At 32.6% G+C, this 21,183-nt stretch overlaps 1 protein-coding gene across 2 annotated transcripts in view; it reads left to right on the top strand.

Annotated features, from left to right (window-relative positions):
• Positions 1-1,449: 1,449 nt before the first annotated feature.
• LOC115886066 (transducin-like enhancer protein 4) overlaps positions 1,450-21,183 on the top strand; it is a 352,927-nt gene continuing 333,193 nt past the window's right edge. For both annotated transcript variants that reach the window (XM_030905097.1, XM_030905096.1), the window contains exon 1: positions 1,450-1,877. In XM_030905097.1, coding sequence (XP_030760957.1) covers positions 1,815-1,877 — 63 coding nt within the window. In that variant the 5' untranslated portion in view covers positions 1,450-1,814. The remainder of the gene's footprint in view (positions 1,878-21,183) is intronic.

Here is a 21,183-nt window from a genome sequence, read left to right as displayed (position 1 = left end):
GTTAAAACACTGGAAAAATAGATTTGATCATCTAAATGTTTTTAGTGTCTTGTTCCTTGTCCTGGCCAGTTAGAAAATGCTCAAATCGTATTTTTAATCATATCTCAATTTTTTCAAATGGAACGAGGGTGGCTCATAAGCATATTTGGAAAAAGCATTTCTTACAAATAATTTGATACCACACACTTGGTGTTTCGAGTCAAATTTTCGTTACGAACCGCAAGTTATAATTTCAAATAAACCATATGCGAAAATGTCAAAAGTTGACATATGATATGTTCATATGTCATATGACATATGATTCAGAGTGTTATTTTCTATAGAATAAAGTAAAAAAAATATCGAGAGTGCCATTTAAAAATCAAAAATTGTAGTCGTTTCCGGTGAAACAGGAAGTGCCCAAATCAATTGAATACGTCAATCAATCCTACTTTATTCCATATACTAACATACCAAATCTCATTTTTTAATTGAAAAAATGAAAAAGTTATAGGGGTTAGCCACTTTTGAGACGCACCCAGCACCCAGTATATGTATATACGTGCAAATATTTTTAGGGCTGGTAAATATCGATAAAAGTAACATATTTTGTCTTTATCGTTTTCCAAATAAGTCCAAAATAACCGAAAAAAAAATGATTTTCAAAATACTTAGTTGTATATACAGGGCGAGTCTTCAATAAGTGCAAATATTTTCAGGGCTATCCCAATAAAATAACAAAATACAAACAAAATATTTTTAGGGCTGGTAAATATCGATAAAAGTTACATATTTTGCTTTATCGTTTTTCAAATAACTCCAAAATAACCGTTAGTTTATTTTGAAAATTAAAAAAAAAAAATTTTGTTTAAATTTTGAGGACTGCATTTTTAATGGGTTTCTGTTCTTCTAAATATACTACCTATGTTGCCATATTATCTTGCCACATTATTATAGATATTAGGTTTTATAAGTAAAATTTTCAATTTTTCTCGAAAAATACAAAATTAAAAAAAATATATTCGCGAAAAAATCTCGTAGATAAAAATATACCATCCCTAAAAATATTTGCCCTTATTTAAGTTTCACCCTGTATATATTGAGAAGTGCTGATGAAATAAGTGCATTGTTACCATATCAGGTGATATTTAAAAATAAAATGCAATTTAAGTATTTACACTGCACAAGTAAATAATTTATTATATTATCAAAAACAAATTTTACATACTTTGCATAACATTTTTCCGCGAGTTCTCGCGAAAAATCACCAGATCTGGTAAAATTCCACCCGATCCGACAACGCCGTAGTGGGGTGTGCGAGCGGATTAGGGGCCCCCAAGAACGTACTGAGCCGAACACGCGGAAAAAGGACGGAAATACGACTCAACCGCGAACGCGACAGAGACAGCGCGTGCATCGAGGCAACGCGGTAAAGAGTGGGGAGCCGTCACTTGGCCAGTTGTTCTGCGATCGTGTTGTCTGAAGGACGTCGGTCGCTTCCTCTTTCGTTGTTTACACCGACGATTCGATTCATTATTATTATTATTTATTTTAACCGTCCGGTTGAGTACTAACTAAAAAAATAAATTCTGTTTGGTTCCAGGGAGTGATTCGATCAGTGCGAGCTTTAGTGTTTTTTTTCAGTGTCTTATTGTAGTGCGTACTAGTGTTTTATTTTTTCGGAGTGGTGTATTTTGGTTGGTGATAATCCGGTGTGTTTATTTATTCCCCTTTGTGGTGGATGGATTAAGGAATATAGAGGAGAACAAAAAGAAAAAAGGCACGAAGTGTGGATGTTGGGACGCGTTGGTAGTACCATGAGTTGCTGACGTACGATGTACCCTAGTGCAGGAATGAATGCGGCAGCGGCAGCAGCGGTGGCAGCCGCAAGACATCCGGTATGACTTAAAATTATACAAACATCCTTCTTTTCATCTTCACTCATGCCTATATTACTTATTTATCTTCATAAACACATCGTTCGTCTGTTTAATCCATTGAGACACATAATATTTTCTGTTTTAATTGGTATTTTATCAATTCTTCATCAAAATTTTCGTTTATCCGTCGGAACAAAATTTTCAAACTTCTTTATCCAACATTTTTTGTAGTTCTTTCTAAACCAGAATTTATCAATCCGATAAATGGATCCTTTCAAGTTGCATTATCTTTTTTCATCAATTTAAACCATTGAAACATTTATTATTGCCTGTTTTACTTATTATTTTATCAATTCTTCATAGTTGGATAGCTTTATAGAATCATTTTCGGTTATCCGTCGGAAGAAATTTTTCAAACTTCTTTATCCAACATTTTTTGCAGTTTTATCTGAACCAGAACTGATCAAATATCTAAATGGATCATTTCTCAATGCGATGATTTTATTTTTTTAGAAAGTTTCTTCATTTCTTTAAAAAAGTTTATATTCAAAAAGACACAATTATTATTTATTTTCTCATAAGTATATCCGGTATAATTTAACCAGAATTATAACTCATATTACATTTGTTTATCATCATCAACACACATATTTCATATTTCTAAACCATTGAAACGCATAATAATATCTTCATTGTTGGATAGCTTTATAGAATACTCTTCCTCTACCCATCGGAAAATATTTTTTAAATTTCTATATCCAACATTTTTTGTAGCTCTTTCTAAACTAAAACTGATCAGTACCATCAGTGGATCGTTTCAAATTGCCATGATTTTTCTTTAATATTCCTAAACAAATTTCCCCCAAACCAAACCAAACCATTGAAAACACATAATATTTAACGTTTTACTTGATGCTTCATCAATTTTTTCATTATTTTCATTAAACATCATTATAGAGTCTTCTTTTTTTATCCGTCGGAACATGACAAGAGACAGAATTTTCTACAAACTTTTTGCTTTTTCAACTACAGCGAAATAAAGTTACAAGAGCCAATTTAAGCACTCTTTTGATTTACATTTTATAAAAATGTTTTAATTTTTCATAAAAATTGATAGTTTTGAAGAATCAATACTTATTTTTTTTCGATAATTTAGGCTCATTACTTAACTATGACATGACGCATCAAATATAATTTCTAAAGACTTATGTATCATGGTTGCGCAGGGTATGATATAGATTTTGATAGACATAATTCTATTTTGAATACGTTTTTTGATGTTGGAATTACCGATTTCAAAAAATGATATTCCGTTACCCGTCGGATCACAGAGCTAACTGATTCATATGTAGCTGTATTTTTGTGTTTTATATAGGCTGCATTCCTTTATAGGAACAATAAGTATTTTAAAATCGTACCTTTATTTTGGAAAAAGTTATACAATGGAATCATTTTAATCGGAACATCCAATAATAGGAACGTTCCTCTAAACACTTGTCAATTGAAGGGGTGGCTGCAATAACCAGGCAGTTCCACTTTTTTTGGAAAACGGGATTTTTAATAAATTACCCTTTCAAAAAAATGGTTGTTCGTTTCCTGCAACAATCAGTTCTCTCAATATAACAGTACATAAATGGCGACGTTAGTTGAAGCTGCCTTGCTCTGGGATTGCAGCAAGAATCGAGCAGCCCTTTTTCGATTTTCCACAAATTTATTAAACCTAACCCCACAAACACGCCAGTATTCAAAGCACTACTGAGAGCCTAAGGTTTCATCAGTGTGAAAATAAGTTATGTCTGATCGTTCTGAGATCTTGGACTAATGTAACACTGAAACTTAATAGGTGAAGACAGTTTAATAATTCTTCGTAAAATGGACATTTTCCTTCATCCCGAGGCTGAGAAAGGTGGTTTTAAGGATTTAAAAAACGGTTCAACAAATAGCGTCTACCTAAACCTTTGGAGTGGGTTCATTTCTTGAATAACCCTTGGGTATTTTTTCAAGAAATGTACTGGCGGTTCAGTATTTATCGCTGGCAAATGGAGAACTAGTATCAGCTTTTGAAACCTGTATAGTGTTTTCAAAACCTTACATTATTTTACTAAAAGATCGCCTTAGGGCAAGCTACATTCCTAAAAAAACATAAATTGTAGAGAACTTGGTGCGGCATTTTATTCATTCCAAAACTTTTATTAGCTAATCGATTATCCACTGAGTTAGAATGTTGGCATCAAATCAAATCGTGATTTATAAATGACACGCAACTCATTTTTATTCTATTCAGCCCATCTAAAATAACCATCACAAAGTGATAAAGCTATTATGTCGGTTGACGTTCACTAACCTGTATTTGTACTGACGTCAACAGAATAAGATATTTTATTAGATATCTGAATTAATAAAACAAAGTAGAGTTAAGCTTCATTCAGAAACTCGCAATTAGTGGAATAAATTAGTAGTTTCAATTAGCGTAGAAGTTTGTTCTTTTAATTTCAATGTAAGCATTCTAAACGTCAAAATTAGTGGTAGTAATTTTCAATTAATAGAAAAAGTTAACAAACTTTTAACTTTTCCTCTAATTATACTTCAAAATTTGCGACGAATGTCTTTTTGGCCTTTGATTAACATCTGTCAAAAAAAATTGTGGTTAGAAATCACAAGTTAATTGTTTTATAACTTTGAATAAGAAGACTAAGGAAGGAGTGTTCAAAATCGATTTGAACAGCAAATGTTTTAGTACTGTCTATTTGGGTCCATCTGTTTCACAGAACTACAAAAATTGTCGGGTCGTAAAAAATGCCCTTTTTGGGTCAACTTTCTAGGGGCTTAAGGGCGAAAAAGACACAGTCCTCTCTGAACATCGGCCTAAGTTGCCACGCATTAATTTTTGTATAATTAAGATCGCGCTAGAGACGCTCTCTCTCTCTCTCTCTCTCTCTCTCTCTCTCTCTCTCTCTCTTCTCTTTCACTCTGTCGCATTGTCTCCGCATAGTATTTCTCTCTAGTAGTTAAACAGAGAAATATTTGCTCTCTCCCTTATTTAGTTAACAACAATAAGTACCTTCTTGTTTAGTTAGTAACTCTTCTAAGTTTAGTTAGTAAGTCTTCTGAGTGTTCTTCGGTATTGTGAGTGATGTGTTGTGAAAAGTGCCAGAAAAACAATAGGAACTAAGAACTGGTAACAAACAATTATTGACTTTGATTATTTTGACTTGGCAGTAAAGGCTTCATAGACTATATAATTGCCTTGAAAACTAAGACTATAAACTTCTTCTGCTAAGTGTTCTTCGCATTTGCTGCTGAGAAACCTTGTCCATTTTTAGTACTTATTTTTATTAAATATTAATGTTTACTATTTAACCCGTAAATGTTTATTTCATTTTAAACTGAATCCACCCTATTTTATAAGCGTTCGCAACAAGTGCAATTGCTGTAATTGTAGCGCAAGTTTCGCAGAAAACTGCTACAAGGAGCATAATGCTATCCATGTATTCATGCATGGTGGACGGAAAAAGGACTCTAGGGTGGAGATCCTTGACAGTTCTGTTTGACGATTCATTTGACACATTTGAATTTGATTTGAAATTTTATGGATTTGTCAGTCTTTACGGAGCTTATTTTATGTTATTTATTATTTATTCTACTACTGATAGTTGTATAAAGGTAGTAAATCTAGATGGAAATTGTGGCAGAACTAAAATTAACAGTGACACTATCGCGATTTATCGAAAAAGACTCTAAAATAGTTGGTTGTGTAGCGTGCGGTAGATCTCGGCAAAAATCGAGTGAAATAATGGAACAACTTTTCGTTAGTAAGTGACTATACAAGGTCCGGCAATAGTGCGTCGGGCATCTGTAGCTCCTAGAATAAAAATCTTGAGAATTTTGTTTAAGTGCAAACCTGAAGTATGTACCAGGATGTATTTCAGGAAAATATTTTAACTTCTATAGGGTGGCTCAAAAAACTGTGAGTGTACCTGGATGATTTTTTTTAAATGAAACACCCTGTATATTATTGCATTTTTGGCTTCCTTTCAGATCACTTTACATAACCCTAAGATATGAATAAATATATTTCCATAGTTTCAGAGATATTAAAAAATAAATCAAAAATTTATATTTTTCAGCCCTTCTTAAAAAAATTATTAAAAATACAAGAACTGTTCTGAAATCAAAACTATATGAGGTATTTATTATAGATGGTTTGTTCTTACTTTGCTATAAATATGGTAATCGTAAATCATACAGGATGTTCAATATTCAACGCCAAACTTTCTAAAATATAAAATAATTTTTCTTTGTTTTTTTAAATGGAACACTTGTATATTATTTTTTTATTAAATGGAGAGTTTAAAGATGAACATTTTTTGTATTTAGAGTATTTCAAAATTTTTAACGGTTTCGCAGATACACGCAGTATTATTTCATATGGCGCTTTCAATGGTAAAATACGAGAGAAAAATCATTGGGTGGCTTTGATAAAAATTTACTGTGGAAAATGCCGTATGAAATATAAAACCGCAAATATCTGCGAAACCGTTAAAAATTTTGAAATGCTCTAAATACAAAAACGGTTCATTTTTTAATTCTCCATCTATTGAAAAAATAATATACAGGGTGTTCCATTTAAAAAAACGAAGAAAAATTATTTTATATTTTAGAAAGTTTGGCGTAGAATTTTGAACATCCTGTATAATTTAAGATTTTCATATTTATAGCAAAGTAAGTACGGACCATCTAAAGTAAATACTTACGTATAGTTTTGATTTCAGAACAGTTCTTGTATTTCTAATATTTTTTTATAAGAAGGGTTGAAAAATATATATTTTTCCTTCCAAATCAAACCAAACCAAACCAAATCTCTGAAACTATCGAAATGTATTTATTCATATCTTAGGGTTATGTAAAGTGATCTGAAAGGAAGCCAAAAATGCAATAATATACAGTGTGTTCCATTTAAAAAAAATCATCCAGGTCCACTCACACTTTTTTGAGCCACCCTATAGAAGTTAAAATATTTTCCTGAAATACATCCTGGTACATACTTTAGATTTGGACTTAAACAAAATTGTCAAGTTTTTTATTCTAGGGGCTACAGATGCCCGACGCACTATTGCCGGACCCTGTATATATTTGGGACAACTAATACACAGCTCGGGATAACTACTACTAGAAATCAACAGAAGAATTAAGTTAACATGGAGTACTTATTAAAAAAAACATTCGACCAGTGTGTACCAGTCATGACCTATGCATACGAAATCCGGTCAAAAAAAACTTAAAAAGTTATTACATTGTGTTTCCCCTTTATCGATGTCTTTGAGAACAACCCTATTACTAGTGATCGTGTTCGATTTACAAAATCTATACTTTTTCTCGCTCTGGGTTTCTAATAACGATGTTTGACCAATCTTACCGCGAACTATTACAGCGAGATCACGTTTCTATGCCCGTGACGTTGGCCTTTTTCCGAGAAACCACGACTAAAAATTAAATAAACAACTATTAACGGTCTTTACAGAGATCGCCGATGATCGGACAACATCGTCACTCTTCCCAGAGCATAAAAAGCCTAATTTTCGATGGGATTCTTGAAATTTTCTCGGCCGAGAAAAAAGCAATGGGAACGAACCGTAGAATTATTGGATTAAATTGTTTCTGGTCAAATTCTCCGCGGAACTGATTGAGACCAAGACCGGTAAATATCAAATAAAACGTTTTTTTTTATTCTTGATCTTTTTCGATGATAGGTGTATAGGGTTTCTACTCGAGAATTCTCAAAGCGAGAATTCTCCAGAATTTTGTCTTTAGTTGTGCCTTTGTCTTTAGTGTTTAAATAAATAACGCTTTATTGTACAAAAAGCCAAAATAGCTTCATCGACAAAGCATACGAAACAAACAAAAGCACAAATAATAAAAAAAATATACAATACAAATCATACAGTCATTAAAATTACAAATAGAACATACATGGACATTACCAGAACACAAAAAAAGGCGTATCAATAATATATCTCAATTTTAAAATAGGAAAATTGTAAATGGATATAATTTTAAGAGTTATGAAATATTAAATACTAGACTTTTAACCAGTGTGTGAGATGATCAAAATTTTAAAATTCAAAATTGTTCATGATTAAACATCAACGAAAAGTCGTTTACCACATATATGGCTCTCTCCAGTAAGTATGATTTCAGACCTTTGGGAATTGCGGGAAAGAATGAAAGCGACTTGATATTCAAAGGCAGATGATTGTCCATTTTTCTGGTATTGTACAGCATTGAGCCTTTAACTAGTTCTGAGCTCGGGGTTGGCAGATAAAGATTGTGCTCCGAATTCCTAAGTGGATAGTTATGAGATGGCCTTTCGGGAATAGCAGATATGTGCTTGCGGATTAAGCAAACGGATTCAAAAATGAATAAAGAAGGAAGAGTCAGTATTTTGAAGAGTTCTACTTGTTTGAGTTCTACTGTTCAGTCCAAATAAATATCGAACTCCTCTCTTTTGAAGTTTGAAAATACGCCCCCAGAATGCTAGCCTCCCATTATATTAAATGTCTTTGGCAGCTTTTATATTCTTACGATAAACCCTTCTATAAAGTTTCACGTAATTATGAAAGAAGACGCAGAAGACATCGAGGAAAATAATAAGGGCTGGCAAAGGTTAGTCTTGGGTCGAGATTTCCGTATGTAAGAAGAGTACAGTGCGTTTATAATGTACTGAACAAAGAGAGGAGAGTAAACACGTTGCCAAACGTATGAAATAAACCGAGAAACTGTGCACATCGCTAAGAGACGTGGAAGGGGATATAGCAGATTTGTCGCAGTTGACCGGTCGACCCAATCAATATTTCTGTCAGTACTTAAATTTCTAGGGAAAGGTGTACGTCATGCGTTCAGCTTCACGATTTAATTACGTCTCGTGATACTAAATTTGTTTATTTGTTAACGAGTCGTTGTAATTTTTCCTATAGCTTGATTTTTTTTAAGTGCAAGCTAGAAACACTTTCATTTTTGGTACAAATAAGTGGAATTGATATTCGATAGTGGTCGCGCTATTAGAACTCTGAATTCAAAAATCGATATCTCCAAATCTATTAGAAATTTTAATATATAGTAGTTTTTTCAAGAACTTTGTTAATATTTCTGCTGTATTTACTTTGTAGACAGTATGTGAAAATCTTTATCAATAAAAAAATTACACGATTGCTGAAAATTGCTATGCTCTAAAAGTAAATGGATGGATTGTTTACAATTTTTGAATGGAAAAAACAACCTTATCGAATTTTTCTTATGTAAACATATTGTAAAATATCCGATCTTGAAAATAAAAAAGGTTTCAGTATCCAAAGTGGTTCTTGAGTTATGGCCTGTTACGTGTTAAAAAGTTGAGTTTTTAGATTATCGCGATTACTGACGTTTTCTCCTTATAAAAAAATGACACCCTAAACGATATCCTTATAATTCCATTTCAGATGCTCAGGAACATGTCTAATGATTTTATCTAGTTATCTCTTAGCGATCGGGATTTTACTTTACTTGATAGAGAAAGGCGTACCGGCAACGCCGCAGCAGCACACCGTCGCGTTTCTCCGACTTAATAAAATCCCTATGCGATTTACTTCCACACATGTAAATGCCGACCCAAAAGTAACAGTTGCCAGCATGGTATATAAAACATTATATATATTTATATTATATTTCAACGGTAAAACACCATATATTCATAATATTCATAGGGCATCACGTTCTGTTAGTAACTTTAACAGCGTGATTTCATTAGGTAACAACAACGAAGACAAATTCTACTTTTAGAAGCCTTCGCAGCCGTTTAAAACACTTATTTTTCATGTCTAACAATGACAGAAAAACGCTCCTTTCAAACAGTAGTGTAAAATTCACTTAGTCACCGATTCGATATAAAGAATGGAATTACATTAGAAAATTGCCGAACCTAGAAAAAATCTATAAAATCCAATGTCAGGTTGAGCCTAACGAGCGTAACAGTTATTTAAGTACGGCATGTAGTAATAATAAATCTAACAAACAACCTTGGATCGAAATTAAAGAATAAATACCGTTCAATAGTGAACGAATATATTAATTTATTGTTTTATGCTTATTTATGTTTTACGATCCGGTTGTTGTATTTATGGTATGTGAAAAAATATATAAAAGGCTTTGACAGGTTATGGCAATAAGGCTAGTCTAATTACAGAAGGCGAAACATTATTGAATGTATTTATGTTTATTTCCACACTTATATAGTACTATGAAGTTTACTTTGAAAGCTTACTACAAAGCTGTTTACAGCAACACTAGAAGAAATCTTCTGTCAACTGGACCAAAAAGGATTAAAAATAGATGGAGAATATCTTAATCGTCTGAAGAAGCACAAACACAAATTAACGAAATAAATACAGCCAGCAATAAAGTAGGAACCAAAATGAATTTAACAAAAATTAAAGTAATGTACAACGAACTACTAGATAGAAAAGACATTCTAATAAATAACACAACATTGGAAGTAGTTGAAGAATATATACAGGGTTGTTCACCACATACGACACGGAACTAATATTGTAGCTAAACGATGAGATTTTTACAAATTGTAAGTTTTGGGTTCGATGAAGGACTATTAGAGGTACAATTTAAAAATAATTTTACAAGATACAGAGTGTCCCAAATAAGTAAAAAATATCAAAGTTGTATTTTTTTAAATGGAACACCCTGTATATTATTACATTTTTAGTTTCTACTATTAAAATAATGGTAAATTTGATTAAGGTTTATTATATTTAAACCTTACCGTTTTTGAAATATTTTCAATTTTGTGAAATTGCAGTAAAAATTTTAAGGCTTCATTTCTCTAAGGGTATCAACGTTTTTAATACTGAAATATTTACTGAAGTTTATTTATTGATCAGTTATTCTGTTACAATAATAAAAATAATACTACCTTATACAGAGTGTCTAAAAATTTATTTAAATAATGTCTAGCTTTAAACGCCAATAACTTCTTTAATTTAAACGGAACGCCCTATATATTTTAGGAGAATCAGGTGCACAATTTAATTGTCTATCAAATTGTATTATACCATTTTTTACCTATCCCCTCAAGTTTTTGAAGAAAATGCATTTTCTTATAATTTAGACCTCATCAATATACCCATGGAATATTGACATTTTAGATTGTTTTTAAAGCACCAAATGTACAAAATGTACAGGCTAGTAATATTATCGTTTTTAGCACCCGAGATGGTATGTAAGAAGAAAACTATTTAAATCTAAACTAAATAAAAACTAAATAAATAAAGAAGAAAACTACTTAAATTAGTAAAAGGAAAACTATTTAAATCTTTATAAAAGTGTATACCATTAATTAAATATAACACTATTATTTCCACCCATATACTAATTAATTACATACTTAATTGTGATCGTTAATAAATTATTCTAAATAAATGTGGATTTGAGTCAGAAATCAATATAATAATAAGTTATCAAAATGAACGTCTCTGTTGTTATAAATAAGCATTTATTAAAAAATGAAATATCATTTTTAAGGTGTTACTTTTTACCACACTGTCTAATACATTACAAAACTCAGTTTTTAGTATTTGGAGCAATTATTATTAATCAACGCAAACAGTCAGTTAATGTAGTTTGAATACTGGAGTATTCAAACTGGAGTATTCATATTAATTGGTCCTCTTTAACAAATATTTAAACAGTTTTTTTTTATTTTTTAATGAAATAAACGAATTATATCAACAATATTAGTATCTGTACTCTTTAAAAATTTGGTACATCTTTAAAAATAATCTAAACTGTCAATATTCCATGGGTATATTGATAAATAAGTTCTAAATTACTTTATTTTTTTAATTTTTATTAAAAACTAATACTACAACTTCTGTGACTGTTTACAGAAGTCAGTTCATAAATAATACAAGGCCACCTACTACTTCCCCAAAACAAAACGTCTGTCTGTTGGAATAATTGCAGTTAAGCGATCTATTTAACTTGGGCCACCGTCTCTCGAAAATAAGGATCTCCCTTTTTCCTTCCTCTCTCCGTTTCGGAACGTTTTCGATTTATTTATTTTTCCGTTCGCCGAAACATTAGACGTTCCTTTATTTCTTTTTATCTCGTATTCTCGGAACGTCCGGCCAGTCGTAAATTCTCCGGCGGTTCGAATCTCTTTTTCATTCTTTTTTCTCCTTTCTCTTTTCTTTTTTTCTTCTTTATTTCGGTGTTATTTTTTTCGGATTTTCGTCGGGGACCAATTTGTCGAACAATCGCGGTCATCATCATATTTCACAAGAATCAAGGAAATGTTGTGTGTGGCGACCCGTGGGGGTGTTTCATATTTTGGAGTTTACAACCTTAAAGACAAACAGCAAATTGTCACGCGACAAGGTTTAAAAATGACTAATCTAAAAGTAATCTAAAGCCCTGTCTACCAAAATGTAGAATAAATAAATGTCATCCATAGAATCAAATCCCTCAAGTGGCAATGGGCAGGACACCTGGCAAGAAGGACCGAACATTGATGGACCACAAAAATTACAGCATGGTATCCACGAGGAATTAAGAGACCTGGAAAGAGACCAAACCTAAGATGGGATCATAATATTAGGAAATTAGCAGGGATAACTTGATTAACTATGCGGGATAGCCAACAATAGACAACAATGGGCCCAACTACAAAGAGAGTATCTAAACACACCGGAAAAGTCTAGGGATATTACAAGTTTATCCAGCCATCGTCAGTAATTTTATTATTTGCATTTCTGATGTAATAAAATTAAAATAAACAAATAGTTTGCAGGAAATAAAAATGCGAAATTTACCGAATTTTTCAAATTTACCTTGATTTTTATTGAACTCAAAAAAATACACACATTTTTTTTTTATTCTAAACTGTGAATTAAAAAAAAGATAAAACCATTTTTACTTAATAAAGGATATGGCCTCCTCTACTGTTCATTACAGCCCTACATCGTCTCTCCATGCTCCTGATCAGGTTGTCGATCTCTTCTTGAGGTACAGCCAGCCACGCTGCATTCACGGCCCGATCCAGATCCCTACGAGTTTCACGAGGCATACCCATTCTCAAAATTCTTCTTTGGACCGCCTCCCATACGTGCTCGATGGGGTTGAGGTCAGGAGTTTGTGCCGGCCAGGGTAAGATGTTTAAATGATGAGCATTGATAAATTCGCTTACCACTTTGGCTGTATGAGACCGTGCATTGTCATGCATGAGAATGAAGTTTCTCCCAAAATCATTGGTATATGGTAACACGACAGGCTCAAGAATTAAATCACGATATGTGATTCCTGTTAGAAACCTTTCAAGAAAAACGAGATCGGTTTTTCAACCTAACTGGACTCCTCCCCAGACCATAACTGTTCCACCTTGATAAGGGTGCACTTCCTGAACATGATCCAACCGAATAAGATTTCCCGGTTCTCTCCATACCCTAAGCCTTCTCGAATCCGGATGAATTCCAAAGCGTGACTCATCCGTGAAGAGAACATTGGCCCATTGTTCATTCGACCACTGAACATGATCTTGAGCCCACAAATATCGTACCTCTCGATTTCCTCTCGTTAAGGGTTGAGCTCTCCAGGAGCGTCTGCTTCCTAAGTTGACCTCTCTTAATCTATTGCGAACAGTGTCAGGACTAACAGTGTAACTACATTATGTGTTTCTTGGAGAATTAAACTAAACTCTGGTGCTGTAAGAGTCGGTCGGCGTCGAGCATTTAATTGTAAAAAATGATCTTGCTGAGGGGTAGTAATGCGATGTCGTCCTGTGTGCCTTTCAGCAACATCACCATTTTCACGGTAGCGTGCACTTAATCGCGATATTACACTTTGCGTTGTAGTAATGCTCTAGCTACGGCGATTTGGCGCATTCCAGCTTCGAGCTTACCCATGGCCCTTAGCATTTCGTCTCTGTTAAGATATCTACGCTCCTTAATGTCGTTTAATACCAAACAGAGTTATTTGAATGAATTCTGGCTAGTTATCATAAAAACATAACCAGTACAGGTTAAATTCGAACAATTGATGCTAGGTGCTTTTTATACATTTGACAAAAAATGCACAAACACTTGCAATATATCCCAAATTTAGAAATAACTAGTGTGACTACTTCGTTTCAATCGAAAGAATCGGCCTACAAATATGTGGTTGTTTATTCAAAACATTTATTTTTAACTTTAATAAAATGATATCCCTAGATTTTTCCGGTGTGTGTATGTGAGTGTGGCTACATCATAATTGGAAATGGTTGAACAAGCTGAAAATGATAATGATGATGATGATAATTATCCTAAACACCGTCCTCATGAAAATTACTAAATAAAACCTTTGTAAGAAACTTAAATAGCTCTCTAAAGTTGTTCCTCGAACTGTTTTACTCTATCATCTATCCAGTTACATATTTGTACACTGGTAATTGACGCGATTCGAATTCTTTCATCGTATCGACGAATCCGAGCACACAGGTGTCATTACCATAGGTGGATAATTAGCGGCCAGTTCGGCGTTTCGCAGATTTTCGTTGGCGCAATCCTCGATATTCCGCTCGTCGTCCTCGCCTATAATTAACGAACGGCAATTAGCAAATGTTTATTATTTTGTGAAACTGCGACCGCGTTGCCGCTTGTTTATTTATCGGTCGCTATTTTCGATAAGCAGCGAATTGTTTATTCGTAATGCGGAAATTGATTATATTCGAAATGTGTAGCGGTGTATTTGTTTAATATTCCCGTTTCGTAATTTAGTTATTAATAAGCCCGAATGAAACGAGCCAATGACTCGATGAAACAGATTAAATTATGTGTACAGGGTGATTCAAATTTATCAATTAATTAGGGCCGAAATAAGGCAGGAAAAACGGGCACCTTAAAATTTTAATATATTTTGTTCTAGTGGGCCGATTTTTATGATTGTTTAAGCAATTTGTAGCTAAAATATTTTACTTTTTAATATTTCTTTCTAAATTAAAAATGAAAGTTTCCATCTGTCAATTATACGAGGTAAAACAAAATGTTGATATTTTGATGAAAGTTTGACACACCTTGCGGAATATGTTAACAAAGCAAAGAATTTAAAAATCATTTTATTATCTAGGTACGTCTTTTCTTGATAGTTTGTTTTTTGATTCATCTCAATAGCTTTATTTTTATCGGAGATATTCGCTTTTGAATAAGACTATCGATTTACAGAAATTTTAGCATTGATTTTGGGTCCTCATGATCGCTTATAAAATAGTGTTTATTGTTTTTGTAATATCACTGTTATTGGAAAGTCATATTATTATTGTCTATTGACGTTTACTCTAGTAAAGATGGTTTTAACTGTTAATGTATCGGCTATAGCTGCTTTAATTGATCACAGTAGAGGTTAACTTTCGGACTTCAAACCATATCTGTTAGAGCAACTGCCCAACAGACAATAATAATATGATTTTTTAAAGACAGTGACATTACATGAATCATAGACACTATTTTATAGGTATTTTGATTAGGACCAAAAGCAAAGGCATAGTTTTAATGTAGAAAAATACGAAAAAATGTTAGAGTCTTCTTCAAAAGCGAATATCTCTAAAAACAAGTTATTGAGATGAATCAAAAACAATCTATCGAGAAAATATACACCCAGATGATAAAATTATTTATAAATTCCTTGCTTTGGTTAACGTACTCCACAGAGTGTTCAGACTTTTACCAAAATATCAACATTTTGTTTTGCTTGGTATAATTTACAGATGGCAACTTAAAAGTCAAATAAGCTAGCTACAAATCGCTTAAAAAACATTAAAATCGGTCCACTAGAACACAAATTATAATTTTTTTAAATACATGAAAATTTTAAGGTGCCCGTTTTTCGTACCAGTGAATGTAAATAGCCATATGTCTTTTCTTTATGCCACAGTAGCTGTGGTAATCACTAAATTTGACGTTTAGGCTATATCATTTTTGACTTGCAGCTTTTTTCCTCCGCATCGATTTCTAAATGCGAACATTTTACATATATGATATTGATTATGACTAATTAAGAGTAATTATTACTACAAAAGTATTTAAGAATTGCCGATAAGCAATTTAGATTTCACTACAATTTTTAGTTTTGGTTCAGATTGAAGATGTCATTTTTACTACAATGGAATAGAAATATTGCCGACATGCAAATTACATCTTACTACAACCTTTGAGGAATTTCCTATTACTATTACTTGATATGCTAAATACTTTTACCATATGAAAACCTTCTACAAAACTATGAACTGCTTCTGTAACTTTTTAACTACAAAAAATAGTAAATTTAATAGAAAACAGTAAGTATTTCGCTCATATACCTCTACAGTTTGCAACAAAAGATTTTACAATTGTAGCATTATTTACAATATTTTTTTCCATCTAAACAATCACAGAAGTCAATATTTTCATGATACAAAAGAGTGTTCAGCATGGAAATCTAGCAAATAGCTTAGTTGACAGGAAAATGCCTGAGACAAAGTTACAACGGTTATAAGATATATTGCTGAAAACAAAGAAAAGGAGTTCCAGATGCAGAGTCTGATAGAAGAACCTTAAAGACAACAGCCGGATTGAAGAAATGCGAAAGTTGATTCCAATACGGTTAGTGGAAGCGCAGAGAAGGGTTTCTTTAGCCGGTTTCTTCCAGCACTATCCAATGATAACAGGTTGTCTTATGCAATTTTTATCATCTCCAAAAAAAAAAGATAGATAGACAGATAGATAGAGTTTTATACATTTGGAAAGTTTATTAATTAATGGCGAGCGGTTAGTTCAGCTAGCGCACGTCGTATTAGCGGTGGAAATTGTGGTACTCTGTGTCGGTTTCGCCGCACCACCGCAAACCGATAGCCGGTCCGATGGCCAACTGCCCGTTTATTACTATCGCATCGAGAGACAGAGAGGGGCCGAGGCCAAATTAGTTTTAAATCCCGACCGCAAATCGGATTAATTCGGATTTATCGCACGGTTTAACGTGGGAAATTAGTGTATTTTCGTACTTTTTTTCTCTGCGGAGCTCCGTTGGTTCATGTAATTTGTATTCCTGTTTGTCAGGTCACCGAATAATATCATCATGCGAATAATATAAAAAGTAATATAAACTAACTAACTCAAATTACACTGGTCTGAAAACTGCATGAAATCTGGCCCTGACACAATTCTTGCCGATTCTGTATAAAATGACCTGAATCCAAATATGAACTCCGTTTTGCTCCAATTTTTTACTACTTTTCGATAGTTGGGTGGAATTGAAAGGATTATTTTCGCTTCCACATTGTTACTTCTGGGATACAAGAGATATTAAGTCTTTTGAAAACATGTGTTTTTGTAGGAAGACGGTAGGCTTTTTTTGGAGGTAAATGTAGATGTAGATTGTATGGAATTATGATTTATTAATAATGTTGAAACCTCGGTTGAAACGTATCAGTAGTACCTTATTTTCTACATTTTTCTTTCTTGTTAAAATAACACTATGTTTTCAGTTATTTTGAAAAGGCAACACTTTTTAAAAGAGGTAAAAATGCCTTTCCTACTTGACTTGGCCGGTTATTCGCAAACTAGGGAAACACACACAATAATGAAGATTAAAGATCATTTTATATCTTATATTTAGCTGAGATCTGAGATTTTTCTTATTAAAGAAAGTTTTAAATAAAATGTTTATTCTATGATTTTAAGTTTTACCCATATATCGTTTTACTTTAACTCTAGCTATAATTTTTGTATCAAATTATTAGCAGTCGATGTCATTGTCGACGTAAGACGACGTCGAAACCATAGTTTACGCGTCGACAATTACGTGACATTCTCGACGTCGCCCAACTCTCAAATTAATAATATTAAAGGTCCTAGAAAATCTAATTTGCTAAATTCGTGACATTAATAATATGAAATACCTATTTTTCTGTTACCATTTTTCAATTTTTTTCTCTGATTTCTCGCCTTTATCACAATCTATTTTGTCGCGCCCGCCCTTGCTTCTACCAGGGAAAAAGGTTCGAACATTAATTATTGGCGCAGCAAAGGGCCGACTTTTACCTGCTTTTATCGTCCACCTGAGGACGCCACCGGCTGGCACCGATACCTGCACCGAAACGTCGTTTCTAGGAAAGACTTTCATCGAGTTTGAGTAAAGGACTCGGCTTTTAGAGAAAAAATTGATGTCTGGTACGTCCTGGGTAAAATCAAAAATCTTTAAACTTTCTCTCTGTATAATTATTATTTTTTTTAACTTTTACTTATGCTATGCTTCTTTATGTTATGTTTTTTAATTAATACCCGTCCGACTCACTCACTCACTCACTGTCATTACTCGCTGACGAGTTATTCATACAACGGTTACGCAAGGCGTTTTCTTTCATGAGCTTTTCTGTGAGTAAAAGGCCCTAGATGTGATGTTCTCTTCCGCACTACAGACATTCAAAAATATCATTACTTTTTTGCCTCTTTACTTTTTGGTTGTCGCTGAATTTACAATTCTTCTCCATTGAGTTCTATTATGAACTGCTTCTTCCCAATGATTCTGCATGTTAATCCCCTTTAAGTTTTCGTGGAAAATGTCCTTGTACCTTTTGAGTTGTCCACCCGGTTTCCTCATACCGTCTACAAGCTCACCCTATAAAAAGAGATTTGGTAGGCTGTTTTCTTGCATTTTGAATAGTTCCGTCACTGTATCTGAGTCAGTTTCTGATCATTGTTTGATATATGTTATATTTACTCTACAAATATCCCATAGCTCTATGAAATATATTGAATATAGAGATTATAATCATATTAACCAGGAAAATTTTAAAAAAGATGCAATTATGTTACCTTGGGAAAATATTTTTTATATACCTAGCGGATATTAATATTAAAATAAAAACTCTATATAATTAAATTTTTTATCTCCTCAATAAACATGCACCGTTGCAAAAGAAGAAAATTGCAGATAAACCATATTTACCCTGGATAACGGATAACATTAAATTATTAATCAAACTTAGAGACAAAGCACATCAAAAATATTTAAAACAACGATCTGAAGCCAAATTACAATATTATCGTCAACTCAGGAATTTTACAAAACATGCTATAGTTAGAGAAAAAATTAGTTATTTTAAGGGTTTATCGGAAAAGACTGGTAAAGACTTCTGGAAATATGCTAAACGACTTAAGTTAACATTTAAATCAAGTCCGGAAGTTCCTGAAAACTTAGCGGATGTAGATAAGCTTAATATTTTTTTTTTTCGAACTGTCAGAATTGCATTAATAGTACATCAAATAAAAAAATAGAGTTTTATAGACAAAATAAGCATGAAAAAATAGGGAATAATGTTCTAAATTTCAAACTAATAGATGAGGTATCGTTACATCAAATATTAAATTCTATTCGGTCTAATGCTGTCGATGAAGATGATTTATCAATTAAAGCACTAAAGCTGTGCATGCCTTACTGTGGTAAAGCGGTAATAAATATAATTAATACTTCTATTTTAGACAATGTCTATCCCGAAATATGGAAAAAAGCTATTATAACACCTCTCTGTAAAATTTCCAAACCTTTAAATAACAACGATCTAAGACCCGTGAGTATTTTGCCAGCAATTTCTAAAATTATAGAAAAATATCTACATAATCAAATCGTTTCATTTGTAGATTCAAATAAACTAATACCTGAATGCCAATCTGGTTTTCGTAAGAACAACAGCACTACCACTTGTTTACTGAAGCTGGTTAACGATATTAGAACAAATCAAGAAAATAAAAATATGACGTGTAGCTTACTAGACTTTAGTAAAGCATTTGATACTCTAGACCATTCATTGCTCCTAGCAAAATTACAGTATTTTGGATTTTCAGACGGCTCTTTAGAATTGATAAAAAACCTTTTAAAAGATAGATCACATTGTGTTGTCATGAAACGGGGAAGTTTAAAACAAAAATCTAGTTATATTCCTATGATTTCTGGGGTTCCTCAGGGATCTATTCTGGGGCCATTTTTATTTTCGTTATATGTAGCTGATATGGATAAGGAATTACAGTTTTCTAAATTGCAGCAATATGCAGATGATTCTCAAATTTATTGCAGAATAGATACTAATAATTTGGCAAAATTTCAGTTAAATTTTAACGACGATCTTAATAAAATTAATAAATATGCTCTGGATCATAATTTGAAATTAAATGCCGGTAAATCTTGTGTTATAGTATTTGGTAGTGATATAAACAAAATTACAAATACGGCTGGTAACATGAATATCCATATAGATAATTTTGCGATACCCATTGTTACAGAGACTAAAAATCTTGGAGTCTATTTTGATGCGAAGCTTTCTTTTCAGGCACATATAACTACTAAATTAAAGGCTGCTTATATACGGTTGAAGAATTTCTCGTCTCTTAAGAAATATATACCATCAAAGACTAAGTATCAATTATGTGGCACACTTATTTTATCTTTATTTGATTATGGCGATGTTGTTTATGGTACATCTATAAACGCTAGATTCTGTAGAAAAATCCAAATACTTCAAAACTCGTGTCTTTTAACATTCCTTTTAGAGATCATATAACGCCACATCTTAAAAATGTATCTATTTTATCCATGACTAACAGACGACAATTTCATTTAATAACATTCATTTATCGAATTTTAACTACAGAGCAGCCTCCCTATTTGTTCTCATTCTTTCACTACGTTGACCATGATCATTCGACTAGGCAAGTGCATTATTTTAAAATTCCTCAACACCGAACAGCTAACTAAAAAAAATCTTTCAGTTTCATGGCGCCACATTTGTGGAATAATATTTCTAATAACTTTAAATTTCAATCCTTTAGAGATTATAAAAAACAAATTAAAAATCATTTACTAAATTCGTAAATATTATAATTTCTTCGACCGATTTGTGAGATCTTGTTCTTCTGATATGCCCGTCATTGGTTGCTGTTCCGGTTTTTACACTGTTTCATTATGCCTCTCTGCTTATCTCCGCTCATCCCTGATAAAATTATATTTTCACATTTTTTATATAATTTTAATTTTTTTAATTTTGTTTATTTCTATAATTTAATTTATTTCTATTTTGTATTTGGGGTCGCACCACTCTGGCACTTTGTGCCATTGTATCGGTTTTTTAATCCCGGTGCGATCCCTTTAGACACACATTTATTAATACTAATATTATTCTGTAAAACTTAATGGGGTCTAATAAAGAAATTTGAATTTGAATTTGAATTTGACCAGTCTATCTTAAACGGTATGTAGTAAGACTTCAGCGCTCTCG

Source organism: Sitophilus oryzae, unplaced genomic scaffold (genome assembly GCF_002938485.1).
Source record: "Sitophilus oryzae breed Bouriz unplaced genomic scaffold, Soryzae_2.0 scaffold_466_pilon_pilon, whole genome shotgun sequence".
Classification (NCBI taxonomy): domain Eukaryota; kingdom Metazoa; phylum Arthropoda; class Insecta; order Coleoptera; family Curculionidae; genus Sitophilus; species Sitophilus oryzae.
The sequence above is the reverse complement of the archived record's forward strand: the minus strand, read 5'-3'. Positions and strand labels throughout refer to the sequence as shown.